General features: G+C 38.6%; 1 protein-coding gene across 1 annotated transcript in view; it reads right to left on the reverse strand.

Annotated features, from left to right (window-relative positions):
* Positions 1-11,640: 11,640 nt before the first annotated feature.
* MXD1 (MAX dimerization protein 1) overlaps positions 11,641-22,633 on the reverse strand; it is a 29,588-nt gene continuing 18,595 nt past the window's right edge. The window contains 4 exon segments of the mRNA XM_020985320.2: positions 11,641-16,746; positions 17,295-17,454; positions 18,732-18,771; positions 18,773-18,844. Coding sequence (XP_020840979.1) covers positions 16,559-16,746; positions 17,295-17,454; positions 18,732-18,771; positions 18,773-18,844 — 460 coding nt within the window. The 3' untranslated portion in view covers positions 11,641-16,558.

Here is a 22,633-nt window from a genome sequence, read left to right on the forward strand (position 1 = left end):
CTTAAGTCTCTGTGTGCTTGGAGGTCAAGCCCCAGATATGTTGTGCATTTTGTAGTTTTTTGAGATGGCATTTCCTTTTCTAGTATTTCTTCTTATGTTTTCTCATAATTATGTAGAAATGCTATTGATTTTTGAAGATTTATTTTGTAGCCTGTAACTTTGCTGGAACTAATGTCTCAATTAGTATCTTTACTGATTCCCTGGGATTTTTCAAATACGTCACCATCAGCCAACAGGAATAGTTTATATCTACCTATTGGTTTTATTGGCTTTAATTTTTTTCTGTTGTCTTATTGCTGTCGCTAGCATTTTCAAAGCTATATAAAATAACAGTGGGAAGAGTGGGCATCCTTGCTTCACTCCCATGTTTGTTGAAAAAGATTCAAATGTATCCTCATTGCATATGATGTTTGTTTTTGGTTTTAGCTAGATACTTTTTATGATATTAAAAGAAAGGGCCCCTCTCTGCCTAAATTCCATAGGGATTTTAGCATAAAAGTGTTATATTTTTTCAAAGGATTTTTCTTCATGATGATCATGTGGTTTTGGACATTTTGATTTTTAGTAAGATTATGTTATTGTTTTCCTAACATTAAACTAGCCTTGCTTCCCTGGCATAGTCCCATTTGATTATAATGAATAATTTCTTGGATAAATCACTGTACTGGGTGTTAGGATTTTGTTTAAAATTTCTGAGTCAATGCTCATTAATGACATTGGACTACAGTTTTCTTTCTCTGTTTTATCTTTCTGTGGCTTAGATATCAGGACTAGAATTATCTTATAAAAGAATTCTTGCAAGGCCTTTTTTCCCTCGATTTTTGAGAATGATTTGTGAAGAATGAGTACTGTTGAGTTTTTTAAAATTTTTTAATTTAATTCTCTTGTGAATCAAGACCAAGAGTCCTTTTTTTCTTCAGTAGTTCCTTTACGACTAGATCTATTTCCTTTTCTGAGATTGAGTTATTTAATATTTCTATCTTGTCTTCTGATAGTTTGGGTATTTTATATTTTTGAAGGTATTTCTTTTGTCTTCTCAGTTTTGTTAGTATGTAATCATGCATAATATGTTCTGATTCTTTTTATTTCTTCTGGTTTTGATGTGGTTTCAACTTGTTTGTTTTTTATATCATTGATTTGTTCTTTTGCTCTCTTCTTTTTAATCAGATTAACTTAGGGTTTATCAACCTTATTAGTCTATTTAAAGAACCAGCTTTTTTAGTTAATATTTCTTATTTCTTTGGCTCTTATTGTTTCTGATTTATCTCTAATTTTAATATCTCTTCTTCTATGTTCATTTTAGGTTTATTTGTTGGTTTTCTGATTTTTAAAAATGCATATTCAGTTCATTAATCCTCTCTTTTTCCATTTTGTTAATGTATATTTGTAAGGATACGATTTTCCCCTGAGGACTGCTTTAGCTGCATCTCAGAAAATTTTGGCATGTTGTTTCATCATTATTAATTGTTTCTTAATTATTAATTGTGATTTGGTCTTTGATCCATTCGTTATTTAAGATTTCTTTGGTAAGTCTCCACTTGGGTCTGTATATTTTGTTTGTGGTCCCTGAACCAACTTTTATCCTTATTGTCTTGGTCGATAAAGGATGTATTGACTATTTAATATTTGTTTGCAATATCTCTGTACCCTAGTACATGCTCAATTTTTGTAAAAGTTCTGTGTGGTGCAGAGAAATATGCATATTCTTTTGCTGTTTCATTTAGAGAACACCATGAGTCTCTTTACTCTAATTTCTCCAAAGCTGTGTTCAGTTCCCTATTTTTCCTTTTATTTATTTTTCTCTGAGGCTTATCCAAAATGGAGAGAGGGATATTGAAGGCTCTTGTCACTGTTGTGTTACTGGCTATGTCTTCTTGTAGCTCAGATAATGTCTCCTTTATGAATTTGAATGCTAAGGCACTTGGAGCATGTAACTTTATTACTGATGTTGGTTTCTTATCTGTAGTTCCTTTCAGTATAATATAGTTTTCTTGTTTATCCATTTTTATTTTCTAAAGTTTATTTTTGCTTTGTCAGATGGCATGATGGCAACTCTTGCTTTTTTGGATTCACTTTATACATAGTAAATTTTTTCTATCCTCTCAGTTTTATTTTGTGCATGTCTTGGTTTTTTAAAATGTGTTTCTTGTAAGTAACAGATTGTAGGATTTTGTTTTCTTATCTAATCTATCACTTCATTTTATTGTATTGTTTAATCCATTCATATTTAAAATTATCAGTTAGGTTTGTATTTTTCCCCTCTGTCTCTAATGTTGGGTTTTTTTTTCAAGCTATGATTTCCCCTCTCTTTTAGTATAAATACAGTATAATTTTTTTTCAACTACTTTAATCTTTTTTTTTTAAGGTGGCCTCTGTTTGTTTCCATTGACTCTCTTTCTCTTCTCCCTGATTCCCTCCTCTCTTTTGTTACCTCTTTGCCTTTGGGGTTTTATTAGTTCTTTTTTCTCCATTGCTTTTATCTAGTTATATATTTCTTCCACCCCTCCCCTGCCACCTTTCATTTCTCAATTTTAATCAAGTAGATTTCCCCCTTCCTCTCATTGTCTTCAACTAGTCCCGTTCGTTGTGGGTGTTCAGTGTGGGTATATGGGGTGCTCAGGGAGGAACCTCTGGTGCCAGGGCTTGCTGAGCCCTTTTCAGTGCTGCTTATCCACCTTTGGTTTCTACCTTTCACCCAACTCTCATTTGTCGCTCCAAGAAGCTGAACTTTGTGCAGCAGCCATACCCCAGCAAAACCATTTCAACAGATGAGCTAAACTAGGCCGAGGGTAACTGACAGTCCTCAATCCATTAATGAGTTAGGGGGATGTCTACCCCAAGCTTATAAAGACTCCCCCTGATGGAATGGGTGGATGAGAACAATTTGTTCCAACAGCCATGAAGAATGCTGAAGCAGGTATTATGGAGTGCTTAGAGTTGGTCAGACATCAAAGATGCCAAGGTCATCCATTGTATCCTGGACCATTGCCAGTCATCCTGACTTCTGTCTTGCCATTGAACTTCAGTGACTTTGGAAGAGAGAATGAGGTTGATGACTTTGTGCAACACTGCCTCACTCAAATCCAATTCACGCATGAGTCAAGACATCATCCTGTGATGTCATTGGTCTTTGAAACGAAGGATGAACAACAGTTCATTATTTCTTTAAATTCAGTTTTTTGCACCCCCTTCCAAGAAGAATCTGTCTCACTCTTTTCATTATTCATCCTCTCTTACTATGTAGTCTTTCATTCTCTGATTCATGACCCCTGTAATTACCTAGTCTCTCTCTTCTCTTTATTCCTCATGGAATCAAAGCTTCCATGGTAACCATTCTGGGCTCCCCCCTCTAGATGGTTTCTGCTACTGCCCTGTAGGATTTGTTCTAATTTCCCTTTTCTATTGTGCCTTACTACCAGAATAATTATTATGGGTATCAGAGAGGACACTGTTTCATGATTATGAAGCCCATCCCTAGTTTCCTTTTTTTCACAATTGCCTCAAAATCTTTCCCCTGAGTCCATGTTCTCCCACTCCCTCAGGTGCCAGTTGCCTTCTAGGGGTTGGGGGCAACTCTTCTCCCAATGTAGGACAAGAAGACTTTTCAAAAACCAAATCCCCAGGTCACATGCAATATAAAATCCCCATCTCCCTTCACAGACCATCTCTTTTTACCCACAGCAGCATTCACCAGCGGAACCCCCTCCCACCACCAAAGTAAGGCCTCTTTCACTTCCCACCTATTTCAATCTTCCCTTACTCCTTTCCCCCACTCTTCTATAAGCTCTTTCAGAGACCACAGTGGTCACCTTGCCCTCATTGCTAGCCCTTATTTTGCCCTTGCTCATCACACACTCCTCTAACTTTCTTCCACCCTTCTCCTCTTTCATGTACCCTCCCATGTTGTAATGTAGTTCCACAAAACAAACAAACAATACATTGACTTATCTGTAGACAAGGTTTTGTTAGATTCTGTCCATGATGTCTCCTGTCTTCCTCTTCACCATTACCTCTACTAGATTTCTTGCCTCATCTCTGTCTCCTCATGTATATTTAGAAAGAAATCTCTTACTGGTTTCTCTGCTTTCACTTTGTTGCTGTCCTTTGCTTCATCTATTGAGCCTTCCTGCATTTCTATTGTTTGGGATGTTTGAGAAGCAAATAGTCTCTCAAGTTCTGTTTTTTTTCTCTAAAAATGTTTGAAAGTTCCCTTTATTATTGAATGTCTATTTTTTTTGTGTATGGTTACACTCAAGTTTACAGGGTGGGTCTCCTTGGGCTGCATCCTGAGCTTCACGGCTCTTTAGAACACATTATTCCATTTTCTTCTATATTTTCTAGTGGGTGCAGAATAGTCCTACAATATTCAAATGTCTTTTCCTTTGTATTTGGAGGTCTTTCTCTTGATCATCTGCAGAAATTATTATTTCTCAATTGAATTGTTAAATTTAACCACTATGTGTTTTGCAGTTTGCAGCCTTTCTTTTTTTTTTTCTGGAGGCAATCTGTGAATTTTTTAGTTAGAATATTATTTTCTATGTTCAGAAGCTCTGGGCAGTTCTATTATTTCCTTAATTATGATGTTAAGGGTATTTTCCCCCCTGTCATGTTCTTCTGGGACACCTATGATCCTTGTGTTATTTCTATACATTCAGTTTTCAAGATTAGTATGGCTTACTTGCATAGTGAACATATTTTCTTTTTAAAAGTTTTTTTTCTCTTCCTCTAGAATGTCCTTCACTTTGGTGTATTTTCATTCTCAATTTATTGTTCTCTTGTCTGTTGAAGCTTGCCATTGCAGATTCCAGTTTTCTATTCTGCCCATTATTTTTGCTGCGCAGGGCATACATTTTGCTCTCACGTTTCTCATTTCTCTTTTGAACCACTCAGATAGTATGTTGTGATTTCATGCTCTCTTCAAATTCCACAGCATCCTCTCATCAAATGTTTGATTATTTTTCTTTGTTCTGCAGTATCTGGTCATAGATGCCTGAACTTGTTTACTAGTTGGAGGCTATATTCCTTCTATCGTTAGCATTTTTCCTGTTGATTTATGTTCAAGGTCTTTGAGTTTTCTTCTTCCTGAAATCTTTGGTAATTTGAGCCTTTTTCCCCTTCTTATTTCCCCTTGTCATTCACTTTTTGACTCCCTCCCCTCTAATTATGGTTTCCTTGGGGGCTAGAACTCAAAGCATCCCTTCCTCCTCCCACAAAGGGCAATTCATGGTTCACCAGCCTAGGTCTTTGCCTGAACTAACTTTTCAGGGGTTAGAACTGGCCCCAGCTGGATGCTATGCTCTTTCCCTCAGGTGGTCTTGCTTAGAAGTTTAGAATCATCTTGGAATTGGGCATCTGGGGATACAAAGACAAAATGAAAAACAGCTCCTGACCTCAAGGAGCTTGAAGTTTGGATTCAGTCAAACAGCTGCACTTGAGGACCTAGAGGGCCACATGTGGCCTCAAGGGCACACGTTCCCCATCCCTGGAGTAGATGTAGGGGCCCTTAAAAAGACAGGAAATTAATAATAATGAAAACATTTATATAACGCTTACTATATGCTTGGCATTGTGCTAAGTGCATTATATGCATTATCTCATTTGATCCTCACAGCAACTCTGGGAGGTAGGTGCTATTATTATCAACCCCATTTTATAGATGAAGAAACTGAGGCTAAGTGACTTGCCCAGGGTCACACAGCTAGTAAGTGTCTGAGGCTGGATTTTAACTCAGGTCTTCCTGACCCCAGGCCCACTCCTATGCTACCCAGCTGCCCAATTCCAAGAGGGAATTAATTCTAAAATATTAAATTCTAAAAATTGAGTTCTAAACTTCTGAACATGGGTACCTGGGAGCTTGGTAGCATCAATGATAGAGACAGGGACAACAGGAATAGAAGCCAGTATTGACAACTCACAGGTTGTAATCTGGTGCGCTGTAACCTGTCTGTAATCCCCTTGGTAGCTTGCTATCTGTGGGAAAATGTTACTGATTTATGAAGATACCTAAGCAGGTCCAAGACATCATGGGTTCTCTTTTTCCAGGATTGTACAGGAAGAAAACTATTCATTTCAGTTTCTGGTCATTGCCCTATTTCCTGTGTCTGATGCTGATTAATGACCAAACCCCTTTCTCCTATGGGATAAGGGGTACACACACAAATGTGGCAATTAAAGTAACTGATGGATATCCATGAATATAGCCTCTGACTTCAAAGGAATTTTTTTGTTTAAAATTCTCGTGTAAGGGGCAGCTAGGTGGCGCAGTGGATAGAGCACTGGCCCTGAAATCAGGAGTACCTGAGTTCAAATCTGGCCTCAGACCAAACACTTGACACTTACTAGCTGTGTGACCTGGGCAAGTCACTTAACACCAATTGCCTAAAAACAAAAAAAAAAATTCTCATGTAGCCATATTTGATTTTTTTTATGACTATTGTATTCAAAGGTAATTGTGGTTTCTTGACCCAAGATGGGAGCCTCTATCTCCTTTGTCTTCTTCAGTATAAAACCAAACAGACCCTAATATCTTTGGACCTCCAGAACCCATTAGTCACCTATGTTGAGTTGGGTACCTGGGTCTCAGCTAGGTATACATACAGTCCCCTAATCAGACCAAAGTGGGAACACAGAACGCCAGTGAAGCAGTGGGGCACACATATCTTGTATCCTTCTATGAGTAAGTACACCCACTAAATTGACTGTATTAACCCTCTGGTCAGCTTAAAGTGGGTAAGGTTGTGGCTCTTTTCTTTGAAATTTCAAATGTATATAGCATTGGTGAGGAAGACATGGAAAATTCAACACATTTTAGACACTATAATGTGCAAGGCAGTATTTTGAGTGCTTAGAGATACAAAAGGAAGATGAGACATGATCCTATTCTCTCTTTTTAAATTAAATTTTATTTTTGTTCAATGAACAAAAATCCATTTTTTTATCCTTCCCCTAAATCCTACCATAAAATAATCACCACAACATCAAACCCTTATAACAAATTTGCATAGTCAAGCAAAATAAATTCTTGCATCAGTTGGGGCCAAAAGAGATAACTCATTCTGCAGCCTTAGTCCATTACCTCTCTGTCAGGACATGGCTAGAATGCTTCATTAGCAGTGTTCTCGAATCATGGTTGGTCACTGTGTTGATCAGACATCTTATAGACAGGTATAACTCAAAGAGTTGATGACTGAATAGGTAAGTAGAAAAAAAAAGGTACAGAAGAAAAAAAAACCCTATGATAAAAGGAAGAGTGAGACAGAGATCCAAAGTTCCAGGATAAATTTGAGGAGAGATCACTTTCATCTAGGATGGGACTTCATGGAGTTTGGGAAGTAGATAGTCATGAGAAGCTTCATGGAAGAAATGGGAGCTGAACAGGATCTTATATCATTGAAGAAATGGAACCACAAGTCCAGATTGGAAGTTGGAAAGAATAAGTTTTACTGCATTTTACTACAGTTTGGATGTGTGGAGGGGGTTGGACAGGATACTTTAAAAAAAATCCCATCATCTGTATCGTTGGACTTCATTGCTAATGAAGATGCTTCTAGCAATGAGTCCAACAATATGCGGCTGGGACCCTGTTTTCCATAGTCTAATGGCATGGACCAAGAAACAAATGAGGGAAGAAGTTATAGGGATGTTGTGGAGCACAGAATGACAGAATCAAAGATTTTTTTGTTTAGCTCAATGTAATCTTACAGATCATCTAATCAATTTACAGATGGGGAAACTGAGATGCAGAGAGGTTAGGGAGGGGGTGAAAGCAAAAGAGGGATTAAAGGGAAGCTGTTGAGGTAAATTGATAGAGGTAATGAGAAGGTGAGCATGTTGAATAACAATTTACTATTTGAAGTAGAAGTTATGGAAAACCACCCAAGACCCTTCCACAATTGACCCCTTGAGGCACCATCATTGGAGACAAAATCTTGTAGATGGGGCACAGATGAGTCTGGTCCTGTGCAGAGGAAGAGTTGGTTCCCCATCTTTACAATGACACCAAAGAATGGGAGCCCTTTCTGGTGGTTCCATATTCCCTCTAGGATCAAATATAAACTCCTCTGGCATTTAAAGTCCATTACAACCTGGCCCTTCCCTAGCTTTCCAATTTTCTTACACTTATTTCCTTCTGTACACTCTACAGTCCAGTTATGCTGGCCTACTTGCTCTACTCCATCTCGCATCTCTGAGACTTTGCACTGGCTGTCCCCACTCCTGGAATGTGCTTCCTCTTTCACCTCTGCCACTTTTCTCAAGCACCCAAATCTAGTCTTTATCTCAGTTTGGGGAGCCCCATGATGTTTTGAACCTCAATCAATCAACAATCACTTATTAAGCACCTACTATGTGCCAGGTACTTGGGTTGCAAATACAATGAATGAAATAGTATATTTCCACTTTTGTTTTGGCCTATTTCTGGCTCCCTTCAAGGAGTTTCTTTTGATCTCTAGTTTCTACTGACCTGAAACCCATTGTTTTCCTTCTCCAGTTACCTTTTGCCTCCTGTTCGGTTGCATAGATTCGCTCTGGAGCTATTCTCCATGGTTAAAAGGTGAAGTTGGATGAGCTGGTTTCTGAGGCTCCTTCTAGATCTTAATTCCGTGAGCATATTAGTTGGTTGAAACTCAACTACAGCAGCCAGAGAGCCAGCTTATAAGAACTGCCACAGGACCACATCTGATGAACTCTCCTTCGACCACTCTAGTCTGAACCCCACTTGGCAAGAGATTCCCAGAGTCCTAGAACCATCTAGGACTCCTCACCACAAAGGTCCTACCCTGAACCCCGTCCACCCAGATCCCACCTATCCAATAAGGCAAGACTACTGGGTCTTGTTATCAGCTCTGCCACATCTCTCCGAGGACCAGCAAGCCTTTCCATTAGGAGCCCTGGAAGCTGAACCCTTCTACAAGTGTTATCTCCTTCAATTAGAGTGTGAGTTCCATAGGAAAAGGAACCATTGCTCTCACTTTTCTATTTGTATTCCTGGCTTAGCACAGTACTTGGCACATAGAAAGTGTTTAATAAATGCTTTCCTATTCTATCCCATTTTAACTCAATAACAATGAACCATCAAACGTGGCTCTTGCATTAATGATAGCTCTCTAAATAATGACTATTACATGGAGGCTCATAGGAATTAGAATTGGAAGGAACCTTAGAGATTATCTAGCAGCTCAACAACATTTTATGGCTATGGAAACTAAAGTCCTGAACTACTATTCTGGAACACCAGCATTAATACTCTAAAGATTAAAGAAGCCAGTAAGTATGGCATTTCCTGTGTTCTTAGGGGAGAAGTAACGATGGAGAAATGTTTTTAAAAATACTTCCACAGCATCTCCAAAGAGTTCTTCAACAATAGAGAAAAGCGCAGGCTTACTGGGAGGAACGAGTTGGGAGGCAATGAGGACAAAATGATACCATCAAAGCCTATACCCAAAATACTGCTCCTGAGGGTCAATGTGGTATAAGGGTCACCCTGGATTTTCAAAGACTAAGCCAGAGAAGTGCAAGGTACTTCCAAGTCTTTCAAATTCAGTGGGCTTTCCCATTGCTTCTGTTAAGAAATCCTCACTTTGCCTCAGTAAATGGGAGCTCAAATTCTTGTTAGAACATTTTCTTCATGTATCCCACAATCTAGGATCAGAGAGGTCTATTTTGGACACCATCCAAAGAAACTTATCAGTGAATTACAGATCTGAACTAGAATGGACCTCATAATATTTCGTGGAGCACAGTGCCTTGAGGCAATGCCCATTTTACAACTGAGGCAGCTAGTGGTACAGTGGATAGAATGCTGGGCCTGGAGTCTAGAAGACCTGAGTTCAAATCCCACCTCTGAAACTTACCAGCCACGTGGCCTTGGGCAATTCCTGTAACCTCTGTTTTCCCAATTGTAAAATGGAGATAATAATAGCACCTACTTCCCAGAGTTGTTTTGAAAATCACACGGAGATGATGTTTGTAAAGCACTTAGCTTAGTGCCAGGTACACATTAAGTGCTATATAAATGCTAGCTATTATTGCTATTGTTATTATTAGATGGGGCATCTGGGGCCAAAGAGAAGTTTAAGGTTAAGTAGCAAAGGTACTGCTACTGGGAATACTCAAAGAATACTTAGAGCTGTAATACTTCAATGGAATGCACCCTAGGACACACATTACATAGTAAAGCCCCAAGATATTGTGGTACAGTAAAATGAAAGATGCATTTGATGTCAGGATTCCTCAGTCTTCATTCCAGTCCTTAACCTCTTTAGGTTTCAGTTTCCTCCCCTGTAAAATGGAGCAAATACACTATATCTCATAGGATTATTACAAAGAAAACATTTTGCAAACATTGCAAAACTACAGAAATGTCAGTTATTATTTATTACTACTACTACTACACCTACACAAATGCTCGTAAGATATCTACAATATTTTTAAGAAGAATTAATTTTTAGGAAGAGGGATCATATATCCTTCCCTCTCCATACCTTAAAAGTGGTTTGCTCCAGGTCAAAATGGCCAAACCAGAATGTGAACTGGGATCTGACTCCATGTCCATGGTTCTTTCTGTTCCCACCATGTTACCTCAGTGTTGACGAGCAGCAACAAACAATCCCTGGAGCGTACAGCAACCAGGATTACATGTTTCTTTTTGTCACCTCTCTTATGTAGCTAGCTTGGTACAATAAAAAAAGACCTAGACCTGGAATTGGAAGACCTGTGTTTGTGTCATTTATTAAGCAGCTACTGTGTTGAAGGCCCTTGGCTTGGTACTAGGGTTAAAAAGGCAAAAAGCATCAACAACAAAAAATAAACAACAAACAAAAAAACCATGCCAAATTTCTGCCATCGAGGATCATGAATTTACCAGGGAATACGATATTGTAAACTGGCAAGTTTAGTGTAGAAACTCACTAGCTTTTCGGCTTATTCAGATCACTTTTCTCTAGGTCTCAGTTTTCCCACATATAAAATGAGGGGGTTGGACTAGATAAGGGGTTCTTAACCTGGAGTCAATGGACCCTAAAGAGTCCTGTGGAGAGATTTCAGAAGGCCCATGAACTTGGATAAAAAAAATAATTACACCTTTATTTTCATTACTCTCTGGATGCCTTTGTATTCCTATGCATTTTATTTTATGCACTTAAAAACATTATTCTGAGAAGGGGTGCATAGCTTCACCAGACTGCCAATGGGATTCATAAAACACAAAAAACGTTAAGAAGTCCTGGACTGAATGATCAGTAAGGTCTTTTCCAGCTTTGACATTCTATGTTCTAAGGTCCTTTACAGCTCACTCTTCATCCTATATAGCTTTCAGTTTTTGAAATCAAATAAAAATAGGTATTTTTTGAGAATATCACCATAGCATAAGGCTCTTATAATCCATCAGGATATTCAACAGTAGTCTAATTTAGGTGTATATGATGGCCAATGTAACAAAAGTTTGAACAATAGCTGGGTGCAACTGGCAGTCCTATGTGATCTAAATTTGAATGCATATTGTGTACGAGAATACATATATGCTAAAAAAAATTTTGGTTAATTTGGAGGATTAAAATTCAAAATCCAAATAGTGAACCCAGACAACATACGGAGAGATCATGAAAAGCTGAGGAGTTGAGAAAGAAATTATGGTGAGACAAATTTCTTTAATAATGAAATAATTTATTTTCTTTTTCTTCTTATTTTTAACAGTTGAACAATACAGAAGTTTACATATACACAGCAAGGATCTCTAAAACATGTAGTTTCTAAAAATGCATGTGCTCACTGTAGTAAAAGCACCATTCTCTATGGTCTTGACCCAGGATTTACATTGGCGTGGTATTTACATTAGGAACTGAACATCTGGAAACAGAATTTCACACTCTCCCATCTGCTGCTCCCCCTATTTAGGATGTATTTACCCTTCAGAAGACATACCCACCCCCAAACTGATGATTTTAAAGAGCAATATTACAAAGAGCACCAATTCTAGGAATAAGGGAGGGATAAAGGCAAGTGTGGTTCTTAGGCAAAATTTAAAAGAACTGCCAAAAAAAAAGAAAGAAAAGTTTAAGATAAACTAAATCTAGATAAATCTACAGATTGGCCACTTTACTGACTCTGATTTTTATGATTTTGCTAGAAGACAAAGATATTCAATTTTTTCAGTCATGCAACAGCTGTTTTGAAAATAATAGTCTGGATCTAGCAGTGCCAGTCAATCAATTATTTTCTCATAAGTCTATGGCACAAGAAATTCATTCATGTCATAAATATGGAGAGTTAAAAAAGCCCCCCAAAACCAACCATGATAAATCACACTTATCACATCCCACTCAGGTAGCAGAAAGAAAGAAAGAGAAAATATCTTATAGCACTGAGAATTATGTAGACGAGGCATCACATTTATCTGGGGCCCATTTCGATTCTCTCCTCCCAGGAAGAACTTTAAATAGGAGTAGCCAGCTATCTATCCACAACTGTTGGTGTGTAGCTGTACCATGCAAGTAATAGGTATTTTTCTCACATGTTGACGTGCTTGCCTTTTCCCACCAGATATCCAATTTGAAAGGAAGGGAGGTGAGTAGGATATCAGAGAAGCCAAGAGGAAATAAGGGACAAGGCAACTAGAGATCATCTAGAGCATGGTAAAAAGAAAAAGAAAGAAGAAAAAAAGAAAAGAAAAGAAGAGAGAGAGAGAAAAGAAACCTTCCCAATATAGCACAGTGGCAAAACTTGAAATTAATACACAAGTGGGGGCAGAAAGAGGAAACCCTACCAACCCCTTCATCCAGTCCTAAATATTGTTAGATTGTTACTGCTTTCATTCGTTGATGTGGACTGAGTACTATCCTCCTCTCAAATACACAGTGTATTCTTGGCCACATCTCAGGGGGTCAGGGCAGAGGCAGTGGAACGCAAGTCAGAAGTTTTGTTTCATTTCATTTAAAAACAAGAACAACAAACCCGAGGTGCAGGATGAGGGGAAGTGCCAGAGAGTCCCCCCAACCAAAGTGCTAAAGTGGTTGGCCAAGAACAAGACCCCACATAATGCCCAACACTGAAACACAGTATTGAAATCGTTTCTGCCTGTTTAAGGACAGGCAGAAGAGTTCCCTGGTCTGCTCAAAGTGCTGTGCTCTTTGAATTGGTATCAAATTAGCATTAACCTTGTGACTCAAGAAATTCACATGGCGTGGCTATCAGCACCTTGAAGAATTCAAGAGCTCTGCTTACCAGAAGAAAGCCTGAAATAAATACACAATGGGTGCTCAGCACTCAATACAAAGCCCCAAATAATAAAGACAATACTTTTTGGGATGTTAAAATAGAACAGTGACATGCTACATATACATATGTTACTGTAAGAATTTCATTAAGCTTATTATCTAAGTGCAAGAGTTTGGTTTGTTTGTTCCAAAGAAGGACCACAAGTCTCAATTTCACCATTTGCATTACAACGGTGAAACCCAAGAATGCCGTGATTGGGTGTTAGTTTAAATCAACTTTCACACAGAAACATGCATGTAGCTATGTGTACATACATATCTATCCATAGGTACAACTGTCAAAGTCTTAAAGGCTAGGGGTTTACATGTTTGGCCCCTCCCCTCCCCCACCTCAACTACCCCATCTAAAAAGGTTTTCTTTTTAATAAAAACAAAAAACAAACAAACAAAACCCCTGATGCAGCTCTTTAACAATAATGCTGGTGGATCAGTGAATTGGAGAGAAAAGGCTGGCAAATCAGTGCTACCATTTCAGCAACGTGGGGGGAATTAGCTGCCTTGGCATGAGTTGGTTTACAACCAAGAGGATCACAGAGAAGAAACTGCCAGGGTTGGTCCCAATAATTTAGGAATTGGTCACCCTGGAGCCCAGCTTGGCAAGCTAACTTTGTCTGCTTAGAACTTTTGAAAGCCATGTCTAACCCTGGTGTCAGTTTGACATAAGTGCATTAATATATGTGTATAAATATATATACACGTATGTGTATACACACATATATTTATATACTAACTTCCACATTTCTACGCAATCAAATTGAAAAGGACCAGACAAACAGTGTGAAGGTCTAAGAATTACTGTTTTATATTGGGACAACACATTTAATATTATTTCAACCAAAGAGACAAAAATGCAGTTTTAAATCAAAGGCACAACAACTAAAACACAGAAAATACTGGCGGCTCTCAGACGCCTTATTTCTAAATTAAATAAACAAATACACAATTTTGTTCCCTCCCCCAATTCAGGCCCACAAGCTTTCCCTACCCCTCAAATCTACACTTCCCGATGCCTTAAAGCATCTACAACTTGGGGCTTGGACTTGTGAAGGTGGTTCAAATGTAACATTTCATTAACCAACAAAATGCTTGTGAGGTCTTGCAAAGGGCATCAGAGCAGGTACCTCAAAGTGCAGGCATATCTGTACCTTTTCCAAACATGTTACAGGCTGAGCTAACTCTCTTAACACTATCTTTCTGCTTGGACTCAGGAAGCAGGCTTAATAAATGCAAAAGGCATACAAGTTGTATTTCAGTGCAAATCTTCTGCTGGTAATCAGAAAAAGTTCCAGCTATTAAAAAAAAAATCCTTCTGTTTTACTCCACCCTCCCACCTCCCCTTTTTCCCCACAAAAATAAAATTAAATAGCACAAAAAAGGAAGGGGAAAAACAAGGAGAGACTTTGGAGTTTAAGAAATCCACTAGCCCTAATTCCCATATTTTTAAAATTCAATAAAGAATCATTTTAAAAAATATCCTAAAAGTAATCTAGTTTTATTCAGGCTGCTAATCAATTTTAAAGTCTGAGCATAGGCTCTCTCTGAATTTGTACTGTAGAGCATATGGAACGGTTTGAGGCAGCTAGATGTATAATCAGGCTGAAGATACATACATATGGTAAAGATTGCAGGCAAGCAAGAAAGCCCATGGTGGTTGTCTATCACTGATTAAGCTATGTAGCCCTTAAAATTGCGAAGTATCTACGGCATTTGGGACCGCTCTAATCACCTTGTGCCAGTTGCTGTATTTTAGTTTTATGCATCTTATGAATGGTCCAAATTCAATGAACAGATTAGCCAAAGAGGCGCAAAATATGAAGGCCTTACAATGTTCAAAAGAAAAAGATTAAGGGGAAAATGAACAGATTTTAGTGAGCAGGTATCTACATACAAAGTTTCCAGAACATCTATAAAAGCATGTTGTAAGAATTTCTTCTCCATTACATTGGTTTATATAAAAATGAATAAATAGTATTTATAGATTTAATGTGTTTATGTACATATACATGTGCTCTGTTAAGCTTAAATAAAAATGCTACAAGGTGGGGGACCAAGCTGGGGAGAAACCATGGCCAAAGAGGGGAAAGAAATCAGCTTTCTAAATTAGCAACCCCAAAGCCTCCATAAACAAGTTTCTGGGAGTGTCTAAAAATAATTCAACAAGGTGAGGAACTGTAGTAACATTGTACTATCCCCTTGTGTTTACTTGCAACATAGAAAGTAGCAATGTGAACTTTTCCTTTCATTAATGACAAAGCTAGCTCAGCTAGCTCTACAGCTCAATTATTGCTGAAGGTTAAATAGGAAAATAGATTGGAACTGGACCAAATGTTGCTTTTTCTTTTAAAGAGGCATAATCATTTTTTGTGCTAATGGGAAATGGAGATCATCTTGTTCATCTCTGAGGTAGAAAAAAAAATTATCCCAGAGACAAGTAGTATTAAACTTTGAGGAAAAATAAATGTGTGTCTTGGGACAGCACTATTCAGCGATAGATAATATGGTGCAATCCCCAGAACATGAGATGGGGATAGATGGTACCATTTAGTTGGTGAGAAAAACATTCAAGAAACGTGATGAGTTGTGTAACCCCGAAGACATGTTGTCCAGTCGAGGTGCCTGGTTTAAAGCAAGAGATATTGCCCAAGGCTACATACGGGTCCGAAGAAATTCATGTGCAGTGTTTGAGGGGTAAGTTTTCAGAGGATTAGGGATTTTTTTCCTAGCATTCCCAGGAAAACCTGGGGTGAGGCACACAGTTAAGCGCTCTTAAATGCTCTTTTCAAAGCTTACTTCATAGTTCTGAGATTAGGATCTCAACTTGAAAAGTTTGGTTCCTTCAGGTTCTTTGAACAGAAGTCACGATCGAACAATTTTGCTAGACGAGATACATAAACATAGCAAACAGAAGAATTTAAGATAGGTTGAGAAGACTAAATGATGACAATAAGTAAAAGGGGAAATTACTGATATTTGGGAGTTGGCTCTAAGTCTAAATATTCTTGGATGTTTCCAAATTTGGTTGGAATGTACAGTCTCACAGAGATGAATTTTTATGGACAGAAAGAGAAGCTAGTGGATGCAATCAGATGTGTACTCCAGAGAGTAGCTTTGTAAACCCACAACCCTATGCACTTTTTTTCTGAAAACTTAGGCAAAGCTGATTTGGGTAAAGGTGGTGGTACACTGAAATTTCACGTGCAAGGGAATTGTGGGAAGGTCCAATATACTACCTAATAAGATCCAAAAGGGAAAACCATAAGGAAGGCAGCCACTTCTAGAGCCGTCTCTTATAGACTGAGACAAGTCTTGTGATTGTCCTGTAGCTTTATTCTCTTAATGCTTGAGCTCGAGTAGCCCTCGTCACTGCAGAGGCTCTGCATGCTCCCCCTCTCATCCGAGTCACTCACGCTGCTGCTGCTCCAGTCCAGATCACCTGTGAGATAGTCTGTGCTTTCAACATCAACATCAATTTCTTCTATAGAGAAGAGCAAAATGGAGAATTGAGGGAATTCACAGTCACAACAGAGCAGACAACTCAGGCCCCAACTCCAATGAATGCAAAAACGGTTTTCCCTCCCTGAATGTATGTGGGGAATTGAAGGGGAAAAGATTGTTTCCTGAAATAATCCATTTTAGCCACTGCTTAAGTTCTTCAGATGAGTGGCAGTTCTCCATTTCAATTTAGGCTGCATCATGCCAAGGAGGTAACATGGTTATTACAGGAAAGAGTGCTGGATTTGGAGTCAAAGGAGCTTTGTTTGAATTTTGGCTCTGATACTTTCTAGCTGTGAGAACACAGGCAGGTTACTGAATATCCTTCTGAGCCTCAGTTTTCTCATCTGTTAAGTTAGGGGTGATCCTTGCACTTGCACCACCTACCTTACAGAGTTGTTAAGGTAAGCAATTTATAAACATCAAGAGTACTATTCTTTGTGGAGCATAGAGAAAAGAAAATATGGATGTGGAGGAGCAAAGGGAAGACATTTCAAAATACAATCCCAGTCACAGCAAAGAGGGTCTCACCTCTGTCTGAGTCAGAGCGTTCTGAGCAGACTGTTGATCCTATGCTGTCCATTCTTATTCTCTCAATGCCCAATTTCTCCAGCTGCCTTTTCAGGTGCCGCTGTTCTCGTTGTAACTGGTCTATTTGGTGTACTGCTTTTCTGTCACAGTCTTCAAGCTTCTGCAGGTTAAAGGAGTTTTCAGAGGAATCCTTAGATTAGGTTTAAACCCGTAATTAAAACTACCTTGAATCTGTGTCTCATTCCTGAAAAACCCTCCTGTCCCCAGAAGGCTTTTTGGTGTCTTGACTTTCTTGCTTTTCTCAGAAAGGAAGTTCACTGGGGAGCCAATGTTATTGTCCTCCAATGTCTATGACATCAGTACTCATTTCCTTAGAGGGATCCCAGCTTTAGATCATGAAGGAATCATAGACTCCTTCTAGTTCATTTTTAAATGAGGAAACAGAGGCCCAGAAAGGTTAAGTACCTTTTCTGAGGTCACATGGTCAATGAGTCTGCAAGGCAGGACTTGAAGCCAGGTCCTGTGGCTTCACTTCCTGGGCTCTTTCCACTGCACCACCTGCCCCCTGAAGAATGTGGTCTAGTACCCCAGCATCCTAGCTTTGGGGTCAAGAATGCTCCGGGCTCTGTCTTACATGTCTAGGGAGACACACTGAACTTGAAGTCTCACAATATTTGAAGGGCTTTGAAGAAGCTATAGGTTAAAGGGTCTTGAGAAATATACCTCAATTTAAAGTCATTTTTACTCAACCTATCTTCCTCAGTTACAGAAGTACTTTTTTGTGTCATGTTAAGCATCAAATTAACTTCTTTCAAAGCCCATAATAACAGTTCTTTTTAAGCCATTATCTTAATTACCCAGCATAAGAGCTCAGACATCATTCACATTTCCAGGGAGTGCTCATTTTAACACATCCCTCCCCGTGCCACATTCCCTGTCATCAGAACAATATCCTTTACAGCAGCAGTGTCAAACTCAAATAAAAAGAGGGGCCACTAAACCGTACTAAGGACTTCTATGGGAAGCATACGGACTTAAAAAACCACACATTTATATATTTTTTATTTCATTAATATATCAAAGAATTAAAATCAGATTGGTACTTCTTAATGTAGATTGAACTTCACTTGGGAACACTGGGGCCACATGTTTGACACCTCTGTTTCAGAGCAGAAAGTTTTAAATGATGGTATCTTTTCCCAGGATTATCTTAAGAGACTTATCAACCAGAAGTCAAACGAGTGTTTCTCCTACCAAGGAAGTAAATATAAAAGTATTTTAAGCAGGAATCTTGATGACTACGATATGGAATAAAGTGAATATAATATTACTCTTCATATAAACTATTTGTTAACAAGCAGTCCAGACCTTCAAAACCAAGAAAAGCTCTTAATGGACAGTTAGAAATTCAAGGGAGGAAGCCAAATGTACACTCGCCTTTATGTGTAACTTTGCTTTTGTTAATAAGCTTAAAGTAGTGACGATTCGACTCAGGTCCAAGCGGTACGAGCCCCTTCAGCTTCTCAAGGCACAAGCGAAGGTGGGCACGTCTGCAATGCAAAAAGTCACATTTGCACTTCAGAATACAATTTCAGGCAGGACAATCCAGCAAAAATACACATTAATAAAATAGGACAAGATAGATTTGAAAGATATCATTAGAAGAGATCTTGACAAAATCAATTTTCTTTCCTATCAGATGACTAAATAAAAACCAGAGAGTACTGGGAGCCTTGTATTTGGTGTAAGACCCCTTTTATACCACTGGTAATTTTTTGGTGATGGTGGGGTGCTACCATTTGCTTCTATAGGCTATACTAGATCATGTTTCTCTTGTTTGGAGTTATGTTTCTGGGACAATTTTATCCAAAGTACATAGAAATCCATATAATTATGAGATATTCTGTTGCTAAGATCCTGCTCAATTTGTCTTTGACATAACTTTTAAACAGACACTGATAGGTCTCCTATTAGGACTAGAAAGAAGTACTTTATTGTAATTAATCAATTAAGTAACAGGTATTTATTAAATTTCTATTACGTGCCAGGCACTAGGTGCAAATAATGAAGTAATCGCTATACGCAACAAACATTCTAATGGGGAAAACAACAAGGACAGATACAAATACATACAGCATAAATACAAATATATACAAAGTAGTTATATACAAGGTGATCTGAGAAAAAGGCACTAACAGTTGGAGAAATTAGAAGAAAAGGTTTCATGCAGAAGACTGTACTCGAGTTGCGTCTTAGAGGAAGAAAGGGATTGTATGAGGTAGAGGTAAAGAAGATTTCAGGAATATGAGACAGCCATGAAAGGGCATGGTGATGGAAGGAGTGTTGTGTATGAGGAACAAAGAAAAGGCAGGTTTAGCTGATCTCAGAATTTAAGATGGGATGTAACACACAATGAGGCTGGACAGAGAAGTTGGGGGCAGACTGTGAAAAATTTCGAATCTAAACTGAGGGGTTTATATTTTATTGTAGAGATAATAGGAAACTACCAGAAATGATGTGGGGTAAGAGATACTGAAGAGGCCAGGATATTACTGAGGTTACACACCTGGGAAAGTAGAAGGATGGTAGTGCCCTCAACAGAAAGAGGGGAGTCTTGAAGAGGGGAAAGTCAAGGGAAATATAATAAGTTGAGTTTAAGATGTCTCTGGGACATCCAGTTTGAAATGTCTAACACATAATTAATTCTTAATGCAAGATGGAGGCTTGAGGGATAGACTGGAGATGAATATGTAGTTCTAGGAGTCATCTGCATAGAGAGAAAAGTTAAATTCATGGGAGCTGATGTTACCAATAGAGAATGTAGAGAGAGAAGACACCCAGGACAAAACCTTGGGGAACATCCAGTTAAAGCCGCAATGTGGTTGAAGAGCCAGCAAAAGAGATTGAGAAAGAGAGGTCAGGAATGTAGGAGACAAACTAGGGGAGAGCAGTGTAACAGAAATCCAGACAGGAGAGAGTATTCAGGAGGAGAAGGTGGTCAATAGTGTCAAATGAAGAATATAGGTTGAGAAGGATTAGGAATAAAAAAAGACCAACAGATTTGGCAATTAAGAGATCATTAGAAACTTGGAAAGAGTAGTTTTAGTAGAGCGATAAGCTTGGAGGCCAGACTGCAAGAGACTGAGAAACAAACATAAGGAGTATAGACAACTTTTTCAAGTAGTTTGACTGAGAAGAGGAGGAGATATATTGTCTGATAGCTTAAAGGAATGGCAGAGTCCAGTGAACGGTTTTTTTATTTGTATTATTATTATTTTCTTTTAAGAATAGAGGAGACTTGGGGGCCGCTAGGTGGCGCAGTGGATAGAGCACCGGCTGTGAAGTCAGGAGGACCTGAGTTCAAATCTGGCTTCAGACCAAACACTTGACACTTACTAGCTGTGTGACCCTGGGCAAGTCACTTAACCCCAATTGCCTAAAAAAAAAAAAGAATAGAGGAGACTTGGATGTGTACACAGTAGGAAAGGAACTAGTTGACCGAAAGAGGCTGAAGATTTGAGAGGGAAGACAATACACTATGCTAGAAAAAGATGGGATCAAGTATACATGTAGAGGGGTTGGCCTTGGCAAAAAAGGGGCACTTTTTTTTGTCAGATACTGGGGAAAGGAAGAGAGAGAGGGAAATATTGTCAAGGGATTTTGAGATAAAGAGAATGTGAGAAACTTATGTGGGAGAAGAGGCTCTCCTTGAATGGTCCCAATTTTCTCAATAAAGTAACAAGCAAGTTCCTCAGCTTAGGAGATGTGGAGGGTGGGAAAGGAGGCTTAAAGAGAGAAGAGAAGTTGTGGAATAGCTCCTGTGGGAAGAGAGACAGGGAACCAGTTAGGGAGAAATAAAACGCCTGTCTTGATGCAAGGAGGGCCCAACTGAGGTTGGATAACATGAATTTGTAATATATCCAGTCAGCACAGTTGCAAGACTTCTGTCAGCTGTGTGCAGTAGCTCTCAAGTAGGAGTGGAAGAGGTAGATGGTGGGAGTAACTCTGGGCTGAGGTTTGGCAAGAAAAAACTACTGACAGGTAAATGTCCCTTTACAGATAGGAGACAGCTGAATAAAGCTACTTTCCACTGAGCTTAACTGAATAAATCAGGGAAGTGTGGAGAAAAAGTTGGGTGAAAACAGAAAATAATATTTTTAAAAGTTCTAGGTAAGAAGAATTTACTAACATGGTGTGTGGTTCACAAGTTAAGTATCCATTAGGTTTCTCTGAAATAACTGATACCTTGGTTTGGACTATTATACCAAAATTTAAGAATCAGCCCAGACTAGTTTCTGTGGATATAAGGAAAAAACCTACCACAACTGACTTTTTCTTTAGGGCATAACTGAATTATACTTCCTCTATAAGGCCTTTTCAGAACACTCTAACATAAACTTATCCCTTCTTCCCCCAAACTCACACCTTTATTATTGATAATACTCATTTTGTTGAAACAGAAAATCTATGACATCCGTTGTATCCTTAGTTTCTCAAGTCTATGCTTCCCCAATTAGAGAATAAACTTTTTGAGGGCAAGGACAGTATCATAAATGTCTTTTTGTCACAATACTAGTCACCATTTTGTGCAAAGCTGGTATGTAAATACTTGTTGATTGATTTGAGAGGATGAAGGACAGTCATAGAGTCAAAAGGATGAAGCTTCTTTTCTGCAGCTCCAGATGACAGAACTAGAACTTATGGCTGGAAGTTAAAAGAAGGCATTTTGGTTCAACATAAGGTGGAATTAAGAATATGAGCTTGTCCAAAAATGGATTAGGGCTGTCTCGTGATATTATGGGTCCCTTCACTGGAAGCATTAAAGCAGAGCCTACATAACACCCTTATCAGGATTATATAGAGATTGCAGTATAGGATAGGATGGACTTAATGACCTCTTACTTAATGACCTTCCAACTCTAAAACATTATGCTATTGTGGTAGTACATGCAATAATTCTCTGAGTTTCAGAATTTCAGGTTCCCTGCAGCCTATAAGTAAAGTAATTTAACTATGGACAAAGTCAAATATATTGACACTTGGTTTCTCCTTTTGGATCTCCTCCTCTTAACAGTCTTGTTTAGTGGTCTTGTGTTAAAAAGAGAAGGCATTATAAAAGGTCTACCAGAAGGAGAATAAATCTTTAGAGAAGGGCCAACTGGTGAGCATGCATGATCCTCACATAATAGGTCAGTTCTTACACCTCCTCTTGACCTGAGGATTTTCACGTACCGTGGATCAAATAAGCATTGTACTAGGCAGGTACTAGGTAACAGTATCTGAACAAAGAGGTCATCATCCATCTTTTCCTTTGATTTGACCCTACTCAAAAGTAGGGA

Source organism: Phascolarctos cinereus, unplaced genomic scaffold, assembly GCF_003287225.1.
Source record: "Phascolarctos cinereus isolate Bilbo 61053 unplaced genomic scaffold, phaCin_HiC Scaffold_2;HRSCAF=192, whole genome shotgun sequence".
Taxonomy (NCBI): Eukaryota; Metazoa; Chordata; class Mammalia; order Diprotodontia; family Phascolarctidae; genus Phascolarctos; species Phascolarctos cinereus.